The sequence below is a fragment of the Apis laboriosa genome, unplaced genomic scaffold (genome assembly GCF_014066325.1).
Source record: "Apis laboriosa isolate Shangri-la unplaced genomic scaffold, ASM1406632v1 scaffold46_cov150, whole genome shotgun sequence".
In the NCBI taxonomy this organism is placed as follows: Eukaryota; Metazoa; Arthropoda; class Insecta; order Hymenoptera; family Apidae; genus Apis; species Apis laboriosa.
In genome coordinates, this window is record NW_025223399.1 from 1,425,427 (window position 1) to 1,438,380 (window position 12,954).

General features: G+C 21.0%; 3 protein-coding genes across 8 annotated transcripts in view; 1 reads left to right on the forward strand and 2 right to left on the reverse strand.

Annotated features, from left to right (window-relative positions):
* Positions 1 to 174: 174 nt before the first annotated feature.
* On the reverse strand, positions 175 to 2,400 carry LOC122716505 (probable medium-chain specific acyl-CoA dehydrogenase, mitochondrial). The gene is made up of 10 exons (XM_043939654.1): positions 2,363 to 2,400; positions 2,106 to 2,181; positions 1,857 to 2,024; positions 1,626 to 1,726; positions 1,479 to 1,559; positions 1,282 to 1,412; positions 1,091 to 1,199; positions 804 to 944; positions 456 to 731; positions 175 to 363 (listed from the first exon to the last, which is right to left on the reverse strand). The coding sequence occupies exons 1-10, from the start codon at positions 2,390 to 2,392 to the stop codon at positions 220 to 222; spliced, it is 1,257 nt and encodes a 418-aa protein (XP_043795589.1). The 5' UTR covers positions 2,393 to 2,400; the 3' UTR covers positions 175 to 219.
* A 1,354-nt stretch (positions 2,401 to 3,754) lies between these two features.
* Positions 3,755 to 5,394, forward strand: LOC122716507 (metallophosphoesterase MPPED2). The gene is made up of 6 exons (XM_043939661.1): positions 3,755 to 3,872; positions 3,945 to 4,068; positions 4,239 to 4,383; positions 4,447 to 4,723; positions 4,790 to 5,016; positions 5,077 to 5,394. Exons 1-6 carry the CDS (start codon positions 3,805 to 3,807, stop codon positions 5,202 to 5,204), a joined length of 969 nt encoding a protein of 322 aa, XP_043795596.1. The 5' UTR covers positions 3,755 to 3,804; the 3' UTR covers positions 5,205 to 5,394.
* Positions 5,395 to 6,659: 1,265 nt separating this feature from the next.
* LOC122716506 (ribose-phosphate pyrophosphokinase 1) overlaps positions 6,660 to 12,954 on the reverse strand; it is an 8,674-nt gene continuing 2,379 nt past the window's right edge. For 2 of the 6 annotated variants that reach the window (XM_043939655.1, XM_043939658.1), the window contains exons 3-8: positions 12,743 to 12,926; positions 11,611 to 11,682; positions 10,318 to 10,341; positions 8,985 to 9,208; positions 8,583 to 8,916; positions 6,660 to 7,297 (exon numbers count right to left, since the gene is read on the reverse strand). In XM_043939655.1, the coding sequence (XP_043795590.1) occupies positions 7,205 to 7,297; positions 8,583 to 8,916; positions 8,985 to 9,208; positions 10,318 to 10,341; positions 11,611 to 11,682; positions 12,743 to 12,926 (931 nt within the window). In that variant the 3' untranslated portion in view covers positions 6,660 to 7,204. The remainder of the gene's footprint in view (positions 7,298 to 8,582; positions 8,917 to 8,984; positions 9,209 to 10,317; positions 10,342 to 11,610; positions 11,683 to 12,742; positions 12,927 to 12,954) is intronic. The other 4 variants (XM_043939656.1, XM_043939659.1, XM_043939657.1 and 1 more) reach the window with 4 other exon arrangements.

Below are 12,954 nucleotides of genomic sequence, written 5' to 3' on the forward strand. Positions count from 1 at the left end.
AATATACAAAATATATTATAACAAATATTATAACATCATATAAAAAATATATATTTTATAAAAAAAAGTTATTTCAACACAGAAATTCACAATGTAAAAAATTTTCTATCATTATATATATATATATAAATATATAAATATATATATATATATATATAAATATTAATTCAAATATTCTTATAGAAATTTAAAAATAAAATTAAAATCTCATTGAAAAAACTATATTCTCTTTTGATTAATTAAATAACGTGAGATTATAAGTCTTTGAATTTGCGCAGTACCTTCATAAATTTGATAAATCTTTGCATCTCGCATTAATTTTTCTACAGGATATTCGGTATTAAATCCAGCACCACCAAAAATCTGTAAAAAATTTCATATATATATATATATAATTATTTCAAGGAAATATATATTTTTAAGGAAAATAAAAATATTAAATAATAATTATATACTTGGACAGCATCTGTTGCACATTTATTAGCTATATCACCACCATAACATTTTGCAATACTGGCAAGAAATGTAGTTGTTGGAAGTTTATGATCGGAAGCCCAAGCTGCTTTCATCCATGCAAGTCTAGCAGTTTCGATACCAATCGACATATCTGCAAGCATAAATCCTATGGCTTGATGTCCTGCTATTATCGTATTAAATGTTTTACGTTCGGTTGCATATTTCAGAGCTTCATCTAAAGCTCTTTGAGCTAAACCGACTGATCCAGCTGCTACCTATAAAAAAAAATGAAAAATAATATCTGATTTTTCAATTTCAATTTAGTTTTTTTTTAAGAATGTTTTTACCGATGGTCTTGTCTTATCAAAGGTTTTCATAGCAATCTTAAATCCTTCTCCTTCTTTGCCCAAAACATTTTCTTCTGGGACACGAACGTCTTCGAATGTTATCATTCGAGTATCAGAAGCTCTTTGACCCATATTTATTTCCTATTTTAATATAAAAAAAATTTATAATATTTAATTTATATTTAATAAAAAATTTATAAGATAAAATAATTTAAAATTTATATAAAATAATTTAAAATAATATAAAATTTGATTTAATAATTTAATTTAATAATAAAAAAATTTACTTTTCGACCAGGTGTTAAACCTTCACTTTCGCGCTCAACAATAAAAGCTGTGAAAGCTTTACTAGGAGGAGCTTTTGGATCAAGATTTGTTCTTGCTAATAAAAAATACCTATGCAATATATCAATAATTTTTTATATTCTATATATTAAATTATTTAATGATAATTAAATTAATAATAAATTCAATATACCAATTAGCAACACCTCCATTTGTTATCCACATTTTTGTTCCATTAATGATCCATTCATTCCCTTTTTTTTCAGCCTTTGTTTTAATATTTGCTACATCTGATCCAGCTCCAGGTTCAGTAACACAATATGCCTATAAATTTTATACTAAAATAATTATAAAAAAAAATTATATTACATATGAATTTCATTATATTACAGCAACAATTGGCTCTTCAAGAAGTCTACCAAGATACTTCTTATGTTGTTCTTTATTTCCAAATGCAATTACAGGAGCTTCCTTTAAAGAAATATTTAAATAATATTATTTCATATGAATATAAAAATACTATAAAAATAAACTTACGCCTAACTCTGATCCTTCTAATGCAGTCGATATTCCTGTACAACCATAAGCTAATTCCTCTGTGATTAAACAACCATCAAAGCTATTGAATTCCATACCTCCTATGAATAGTAAATTTTTATAATACATATTTATAATTTATAATTTATAACATATTTATAATTTTTTTTTAAATTTTAAAATTTAAAAATTTTTTCTTTTTTTTTTTAAACATATAAATCTTGATTATACCACAATATTTAGGAATATGTTTATGTAATAAGCCTAAACTCCATGCTTTTTTAATAATATCCCATGGATATTTTCCACTTTTATCATATTCTGCAGCCACTGGAATAATTTCTTCTTTTGTAAATTTGCGTGCTAATTCTTGCATTTCTCTTTGCATATCATTTAATTCTAAAATAAAAATATCAAATGTATATTTTTCATTTTTATAAATGACTTTATTTTTTTTTTAATTATATTTAATGTACTAACCAAAGTTATATCCTGTAGCATAATCAGATTTTGATGTAAATCTTCTTATCGTTGAATATGATATTCTTTTCAATACCTAAAGAACATATGGTATATATTTATTAATATTTTATATATTATATAATTTATACATTTTATTAAATAAAATTTATTAAAATAAAATAAATAAGACAAAATAATAGATTTTATTTTATAATATTATTTTATATAGCATTATTTAATTTTTATATAAAATTTCATAATTACACAGTACTTACCAATGTTGAAATATTGAAGTGTGAAAACATTTTGATAATTTTTGTCTTTACAATATATATAATTTTAAAATCGTTTTTTTATAACTTCGTTTTTAATTTTTAATATATTAAAATTTATAAACTTTATATATATGAAACATTTTATTTAATATTTCATCTAGAATTATCAAGATTTTATCTAGAATTCTTATAGAAATTTTATATTAAATATATAAATATATTTAAAATAAAAGTTTATTTTAAAACTAAAGTTTATTTTATTCGTTAAAGTTATCGTCAAATATATCGAGACGAAATTATTTACCAATAATTATAATAAAAATAGAAAATTACTTAAATTACCATTCTTAATCTTTTTGGACCTTAGACCAAGAATGACGAAAACAATGGGCGTTATTGCTTTATATTATTCAATTCCCCTACTACTCTTACTTACAATTATTCAACTTAACTGATTTAAAAAACTAATAAAATTTTAATAATTATACACGTAATTATCATTTCTTATTTTAATTACCTTGTAAATAATATATTTTGTTTATATTATTTATTTATATTATAACATAATACTAAATATCTACAAATTTTCTAGTTTAATTAGAAAATTTTATTCGTATTATCATTGTAGATTGATTTTGATATTAAATCTATTTTGATATCAAATCAAATCATATCAAATTTTGACATCAAATTTATATTGAAAACAGATCTTTGGTATCATAATCTGCATCATTATTTTAGCGCCAAATAAAAATTTTTTCGATTAATTTAAAATTTTTAAATTATTTAAATTATTCTTTTAAATAATTTTATTATAAAAATATTTTTGCGAATAAATAAGATACACATGATATTATTATTTATAATTATTTATTTGTTCTGTCACAATATATAATATAATATATAAGATATAATATATAATTACAATTCTTAATTTGATTCGATTATTAAAGGCAGTTTTTTTTAACTTTTAAATCAATTTTTTATTTTATATATTATTGTTTCCATTCGTCAAAATCTTTTTAATCTACAAAATCAATATCATTTAACCGATATCTACTTACGCGGAAATGCAAAAATTATAATTTTCATCACGTATATTTATTTATCAATATTGAAAAAATAATAATAATTAAAATTTACATCTTTATTTATACATATATACATATATATATATATATGTATAAATAAAGATGTAAATTTTAATTATTTTGTTGATATTTAAATATTTTTAAGAAAATTTTAAATTTGATCGAATTTAATTATTTATTTATTTATAACATTTATAACATTTGTATATGTTTAAAATTTAATTCACACAAATTGACAAGCAAATTATGTAAAATATTAACATTATAAGTTTGTAACAAAATATAAACGTTTAATTTGTAAGCGAAAGCAAGCAAAATATGTAATGCACATATATAAATCTATAATCTTCGATGCATAGAGTTTTCTTTGTTGATCAAGTTATTAATATTGTTTTTTTGAAAGATACAATGAAGTTAATGTAAATAAAAAAATAGATTCTTTTTTTTATTTTTTTAAATCATTTGACAAGAAATTGTTATAATCTTTTTAGCATGATGATAGAGATTCATCCATTGACAAACAATCCTACAGCAGCTTGGCATGAATTATCACAACAGCAAAAAGTTATTAAAATAAATACTAAACTTCCAACAACTGATGCACCAAATGATAAGGTAAAACATTTAGATTATTTATCTTTTTTTATTAAAAATATTTATTGAATCTAACCTAAATATATAGAGTCAATATATTAGATTTTTATTGTAATTTATAAATAATTTATTGAATTTATATTTTATAAAAAGATAATTTATCGTAATTTTTTAATGTTTAAATATTTTAGCTTCGTATTGTTTGTATGAGCGATACTCATTCATTAACGCCATTTATAAAATTTGATATACCCATGGGAGATATCTTTATACATGCTGGAGATTTTACAAAATGTGGTAGTTTACAAGAAGTTATAGACTTTAATGATTGGATTGGTAATTTGATATATTTTTTTATAGATTTACATTTAGCATATAATAATAGTTATCTTATTATAGGTAATTTACCACACAGAAATAAAATTGTTATAGCTGGTAATCACGAACTTAGCTTTGATCCTACATTTACTCATCCTTTTTCTTTACAAACCAGTGGTAATCGTCAAAAACATACAGGGACCAGTATTCTTGATGACATACCTACATTAGGGATGTCCAAAGATACTCTTGCAGAAGCGATACAGACTACTAATATTAAAGATTATTTGACAAATTGTATTTACTTAGAAGATTCAGAAATTGTAATACACGGAATAAAGATATATGGCACTCCATGGTGAATATTTTGCATTATAGAAATACTTTATGTATCATATTTCTTTAAAAATTTTTTATATTTTAGGCAACCAGAATTTTGTAAATGGGCATTTAATGTACCTCGTGGAGAAGCATGTCTTTCAAAATGGGAAATGATACCATCAGATACAGATATTCTTGTAACACATACGCCACCTGTAGGGCATGGAGATTTGTGTTGTAGCGGTGTAAGAGCTGGATGCGTCGAGTTACTTTCTACAGTTCAAAATCGAGTTAAACCAAAATACCATGTTTTTGGTCATATACATGAAGGTATATTATTAAATTAGTTCGTTTTTCTTTCATATTAATTATACATATATCATATTATAGGATATGGCATCTCAACCGATGGAAAAATAATATATGTAAATGCATCAACATGCGATTTAAATTATTTACCAAGTAATCCACCGGTAGTCTTCGATATAACATTACCATCTGGTCATTATAAATCATAAAAAAGATTAAATATAGTAATAAATTTCATTACATTTCTTACATACAAACATATTAATCAAGTACATATAAGAAAACATTAATTTATTTATGTATATATTTTTATGAATTTTGTTACATATTACATATCTTTTATATTTAATATTATCCATCTATTCTAGAAAATTGCAGATCACATATAAAAAAATTATAATTCTCAGATATTGATATTGATATTGATTTTTTAAGATAGTTAAGAAACGCTGAAAATAATTTTTAATTTTTGGTAATTTTTAATTACCAAGATTTTTTTTATCTTTACTTATCTTTACAAATGTAAAAATATTATAATCATTTTTTAAAATATTATTCATTAGTTTTATTCGTATAAAATAACATGTAAATAGAACACTTTTGTACTTATGAAATTTTAGTTATATTATTTTAAGAAACTATTTTACAAACATGTTAAAGAAATTAAAAGTATTTCAAAGTATTCAAATATTACAGGAATCCTGCATACTGTATATTTTTTTATACGAAAGTTACATAATTTCATTTTTATTAAGTTATTGTATATAATATAATAAATTAAGTTATATATGTTTTTGTCATGTTAAAGTATACATAAAATTTTAGTTATTTATTTAGTCAGCAAAATATTTGATATTGCAGTGATAAAGTACATCGTAAATAATTAATCCATAATTCATAGATTATTTGTAATTTTTAATGTAATAAATAGTATTCATTGATAATAACGTGATGATATAGAATATTTGAGTATTAAAATTTAACATATAGAAAATAGAACAATATGTTCTAATTAATTAATTAATTCTAATAACGAAAATTCAATATATTAAAATTTTATATTTAATTAATCAAATAATTTGAGATTTTAGTTATATTTTACGAATGATATAATTTTTAAAGAAAATAAAATATTTCTAAAAATGCTTTAATCATTTGAACTAATGGCATGATAATAAAATAATACTAATAGTAAAATGTACATAATTTTTATCATAGTAATAAAATATTTAAATTCAAATTACATTTTTTAAAAATATTTATTATAATATCCAATTTATTATAACAAGTAGTACTTTTTTAAATTGAGAAAAATTTGCATATAAACAATGCTGTATCTATATATTGATTTATATTTTCATATAATATTGGTCCAAAGCTTTAGTAATTGTAAAGTCACTTTCCTCTATGAAATGAGCATAATTATTTTCGATAATAGGATTACGTTCATATAAATGACGATTTTTTTTTCCCTTTCTTTAAAAATTGTAATGTAGTAGTAAAAGATAATCGAAAAAAGTATATATCTTCTTGATTTTTCTTTTTTTCTGTTGCATACAATGTAGTAAATTTATTAAAATATAATATACCACATTATATCAGATAAAAAGTAAAAAATTAATTTGCTTTAACGCATTAATTATAAATTGAAAAATTGTACTTACATATTGGAAATTTTTTATACGTAACAGTAAAAAATGAAATATGCCTTTATGACGTAGTTATATCGCCATATGGTATGAATGTCTGTTTGCATTTATTACAATACTTTTTATCCCCAGTCTCATATAATTGCCACGATAATGTTATTTCATACCGTAATAATTAATCAAATTAAATTATAAAAGAATAGAATAATCCAACCATATATTCTATATGGTTATATTCTACATATGAAGTGGCAATTTAGCGAAAATTTAATTATTTTTAAAAAATTTTACTCTGAAGCTTCTGTTTGCATCTATTACTTATTAACTTACTTTTCTTTTAAAATGGAGAGTATAGTATGCATCTAATGTCTCCTACACACGTCTATTAAAGAAAAAAATACATATGGTTTTCAAATTAAAAACGGGATATTGGTGCTTATCCCAAATTTACTCCTAAGACAAATAAGTTTAACTAAACTAAGAATAACAGTAAATAGATGTAAAAAGATTACATTCTTCTTACATAATTTAAACGAGTACATTATCAGGAAGATTTGTATTTAATACGGTACATTTGAAAACAGGTACGATACAGATTCACCGTTGTGAGTCCGCCTTACAGCCTCAGCAAACATCATTGATACATCAATACACTAGAAAAAGATATATAATATTATATTCATATAAACATATCTCTTTTAAATGTCTATACACGATATGATTATTTCTATATTTCTATATTATATTAAGAAATAAAATAAAAATAAATAAGAATAAAATTATATTGAAAGCGAAATATCTTGATGATAATTATTTTTAAGATAATATTAGAGAAACTTGTAAAATTCATATTTAAATTTTTTTTTGTAATAATTTTAATCAAAGCATCTATATTTATATTCCATAGATTTTATATTAAAATATTTTATAAATGCATAAACATTCACAATCTAGTAATAATATCATTTTTTATGAAAACCGGAAAAGAATTTAAATGTATAAGAAAGTAAATCGAAAATATAATTTTTTTTTTATAGAGCTTCATTCCTAAATAAATCATTGTTGAAAACATATATATTTGATTATATTATATTATATTATATTATTATTATTATTATTATTATTATTATTATTATAATAATATATATATATATATTATAATAATATATATATATATATATATATATAAATGTAATATAATAGAATAAAATAAAATTGATAAAAAAAAATTTTCATGATTAAAAAAAATGTTATTAATTTATGTTGTTTTTATCTAATTAATTTACACGCACAATTACACGCACAAGTGATATCTTTTGAAAATAAATGAGATTATACATATATACATACTCAATGAATTTTCTAATATCGATTCATTCAAAAATGAAGCTTTGTATATATCATTTTTTTTATTTAGATTCACCTTTATCTTTATTATTATTTATATTTGACTTATATCATTTGATGTTGAAAAACATCTTTATGTCGTTGAAATTATATTATATTTCAAATTAACTGGACCAAACTATAATTCTAAAATAATAAAAAAACTTATATCTAAAAACATCCAAAAGATATTTTAATTTTAATTTCATAAAATTTAGCATATAAAAGATAAGGAAAAATGCAAAATAGTTGCCTTATATTTTCTTGTCTTTCATATAAATAAGTCTTGCAAATAAATAAATAAAATATGTTTTGTTTTTCAATATGTTTTCTTTTTTTTTTTTATAAAGAATAGAAAATAAATCATAAATTAAAAAAAAGATTATATATATAAGTTAATATATTTAATATATATGTAAATTGTATAGTTTAATTTTAATTGAACGATTTTAAAATTTTTTTTTATATTATGGCTTCGGTTAATTTCATAAATATATATCTTGTATGTATATTTATGTATTATAAAATAAAATGTTACAATTATTATTATACCTGTATTTTTGGACAATCCTTCATATGACCATCTTGAGGAATGGTATTTGTTACTACCACAGCTTCAAAACAGGCATTATTAATTCTACTAATTGCTGGGCCACTGAAAATGCCATGTGTTAAAATTGCATATACTTTTGTTGCTCCAGCTTCTAAAAGTTTTTCTGCTGCATGACAAATAGTCCCACAAGTGTCGGCCATATCATCTACTAGAATAGCAACTCTGTCTTTTACATCTCCAACTAATACCATACTAGCCACCTCATTCGCCTTCTTTCTTTCTTTATGTATAAGAGCAAATTCAACATTTAATCGATCAGCGATTGATGTTACCCTGTTAAGATAATCTCCTTATTTTATTCTCCATATATTTACTTTATATTAATATTAATTTTGAATTACCTTTTAGCACCACCAGCATCTGGCGAAACAATAATGCTATTTCGCCATTCTATAATATTTTCTTTAATCCATTTTAAAACAGCTGGTTCAGCAAATAAATTGTCAACTGGAATATCAAAAAATCCCTGTATTTGACTAGCATGCAAATCCATTGTAATAATATGATCAGCTCCTGCTACTGATAGCATATTTGCTACTAATTTTGCTGAAATAGGTGCACGACTCTGAAAAAAAGAAATTGCTAATTTCAATTTTGTAAAATTACACAAGTCTCTCAAGTCCATTTGCAACTGGAAATATCCTGCAATTTAAAAAAATTGCCATTAAAATTTTGAAAAAATTTTAGAAAGCTATATAAGATCAATAAATAGGGGAATATATTAACTTGTAAAATTTTTTTTATAAAAAATATATATCATACAACAGAAATTTAATTTTTTAGAGGGGACAAAATATGAATACAATGGCTATGTATATATTAAAATATTTATTACAAATATATTATACTTGTGTATATACATATAAAAACAAAAACAATATGTTGCAAATGCACCCCAGTTAGACTCAACAAGAAAATGTAAGTAAAGCAAAATTCAAACTAAATTATAATATACAATGCATTTTGATTTCTTGATTTTGCATAGTAATAAATTAAATAAATTTGAAAGAATGACAAAATAAATTTCATAATTTTAGAATTATGATCATGTATATTTTGATATCGTATAAATATCATTAATAAATATATCCTTTAAATAAACACAAATGCATTGCGATCAAAAAAATAATTATAATTAGGTTATCTTGATAAATTTAATAATAAGTATAAATTTTAAAAACTCTAATTTAACATTAATTATTTTAAAAAAATGTTTTTTTTATAAGTCATTCTTTGATGTAACATTCTATTGACATCACAACACAATCACAATTTTTTCTTGCAAAAGCACTATTTCGTTAATAAGGTAGGCACTTTTTGATTAGTATATTTAAATAACAATAATTTTATAAACTAATAGTAATTAAATTAGTACCCATTTAACGTATAGATTTATATCCCATTATGTATATGTAGATTATTAAGAATGTATGTAAAATACTATTATATTAATATTTTGCCCTCTTATTCAAGTAACAATTGCTTTGATCAAAGATAATTTCATTCATTCAATTATTTATTTGTACTATATAGCAATAATTATAAGTATTGTTAGTCCTACAAAAATAATTTTAAAAGAAATTAAGATATTAAAAAGCCGAATTTTGTTTATCGAGTTATAAATACAAATGTTACACTCGACAAACATTACAATTTTATTGTTCTTATACTCACTGTAGAGAGGTCGAGCACAAAATCCTGAAAATACCCAACTATTCAGAATTTAATTTAACGAGAAAAATATCAATCTTTTAACAAGAACTATATTATCAATAATATAAATTTATTATTGGTATTATTGGCATACTACAATATGCTATATATAAAGATTATTAAAAGTTAAATCGTAATAATAATTTTTATTATATTTCTTATAATATTGATTAAATTTTCATGAAATCAATATTCCTTTATTGTGCTTATTTCTTTAAAATATGATATAGGCAATTATTAAGATTTAAAAAAAATATTAATAAATTTTTCAAATAAAAGATTTAATAGATTAAGCTGCATTGTCTCAATAGACAATAATGTAAATATTATTATATGAATGTATAAAAGGCCCCCCTCGATGAATTCTGATATTAATTTTGCAATATTCATATGGGTTATCTAACTTTTGATAACCTTCTGATAATTACTAAACGTAATACTTCGGTTATATTTGTTGTTTACAGCTTTGTTAATTATTTATTGCAAAATTATATGAACTTTCATATCATTTATATTACACGAAATATAATTTTGCAATGAGACCATATATATATATGTGTATATATACAAATACATACATACATATATATTAATAAAAATTAGTATTTTTGTAAAATGATTTCATGCAAATTACGAAATATAAATATTTTTATTAAATAATGTACATATTATGTATATCATGAAATATGTATTTCGTATTTTCAAGTTATCCCATTAAATGTATAAAATGAACGATTAATATCTTTTAAAATAATATATACCCTAGATTTTTCAAATGCATGCTATATTATATTATTATATATGTATATATATATATATATATATATATATATAAATTACTTCTTACTAAATAATAAATATATATAATTTTTAGACATTATTTTTTTACATATAAATTTTTGCTTATATATTTACATATAATGAATATTTAAATATTTTAGAATATTTATAGCGTATATCCGAAATTTTAAATCATTTCCTTGTCTTATGTATCAAAATTAGATATCAATTTATAATTAATATTAATTTATATTAATTACGATTTTAAAGAAACTATAAAATAATAAATTCCAAAAAACAAAACAAATATATCATTCGATACAACCCAATGATGTAAGCCAAAAAATTATAAGCATATCTTGTATGATGATGAAAATTCATGTTTTGCATTTCAGATATGATATTATTTCATTGGTCTGTTACAAAGCTATTAAACAATAAATAGAATAAAAAAAAAAGACCGCTACAAGTTACCCTGAATTTCCATTCGTTTGACTTCATGACAATTTGTTTCTTAGAATTTGTCTTGTCACCTCCATCACCACCCTGTGAAGATACGATACAAAAAAAATTTAACTTCTTCTTTAACAAGCCATTTCCTTATTGCGGCAACCACATTTTTTTTGCACTTTAGTTGTGTAGATTACATAAAATAAATAATTTTTATTAAAATTATAACTTACTATATAAATTATTTAAAATATAATTATTATATTAAACTTGTTTATAGAGAGAAATAAGCACATAAACATTTAATAAATATTTAATTAAAAAGATAAATATATACAAAGCTAAATTAGGAATTTGAATATCATATTATTTTATAGAAATTATAAATATAGCATTTCTTCCCTACAGGAGTATCTACTTTATTCACATATGTAAAGCAATTTAAATATGTTAATTGATAGCATACATCAATAAAATAATTAATATGTATTTAGAATATTAGATTCAAAGCATAGTTTTTCTAAATTATTTTTTTTATATAAGTATTTTATATTCACACTTTGTATGCTTCATTTGTGTGTGTGTGTGTGTATGTGTGGACGCGCGCGTGCGCGTGTGCGTGTGTATACATTAATATATTAATTTATACATTAATTCATTCTATTAATTTATATTAATAATACGAGTAAATTATGTTTTTAAAAATAATAAACAATGAAAATATATAAATATAATAAATAAATAATTATAATCAGAAGTAGCATCCAATTATTAATAAAAACAAAATAAATAACAAAAATCAAACTACAATATAAATTAAATTTATCATCATATATCATATAAAATTTAAAAAAATTAAAATATTTTGATATAAACTTTACAAATATGTTTATAAGATATGATAATTATATATATATATATATATATACACACACACACACACACACATAATCATAAGAGATATATCATTTAATGAAATAAAATATTAGAAAACAATAGAAAAACTAAATAAAATATTTTTTTTATGTTTAAATAAAATAAGTTGATTTTTTAAAAATCATCATTATTTTTTTTAATTTGATAATTTCTATGTATATAATGCTACAATTGCTAAAAAAAAAAATAAAATAAATATTATTTTATCAATATATCCTACCTTATCCTTTTTATCTTGTCTCGCATATGGGAAACACGGAATTACAGCAGTTACTCGAGATGCAGAAGCAATTTTACAAGCATTGATCATAATTAACAGTTCCATCAAGTTGTCATTTACTTCTCCGCTTCCACTTTGTACTATGTACACATCTTCTCCACGAACAGATTCTCCTATTTCCACACTAATAAAATTATAAAAAAAAAAAAAAA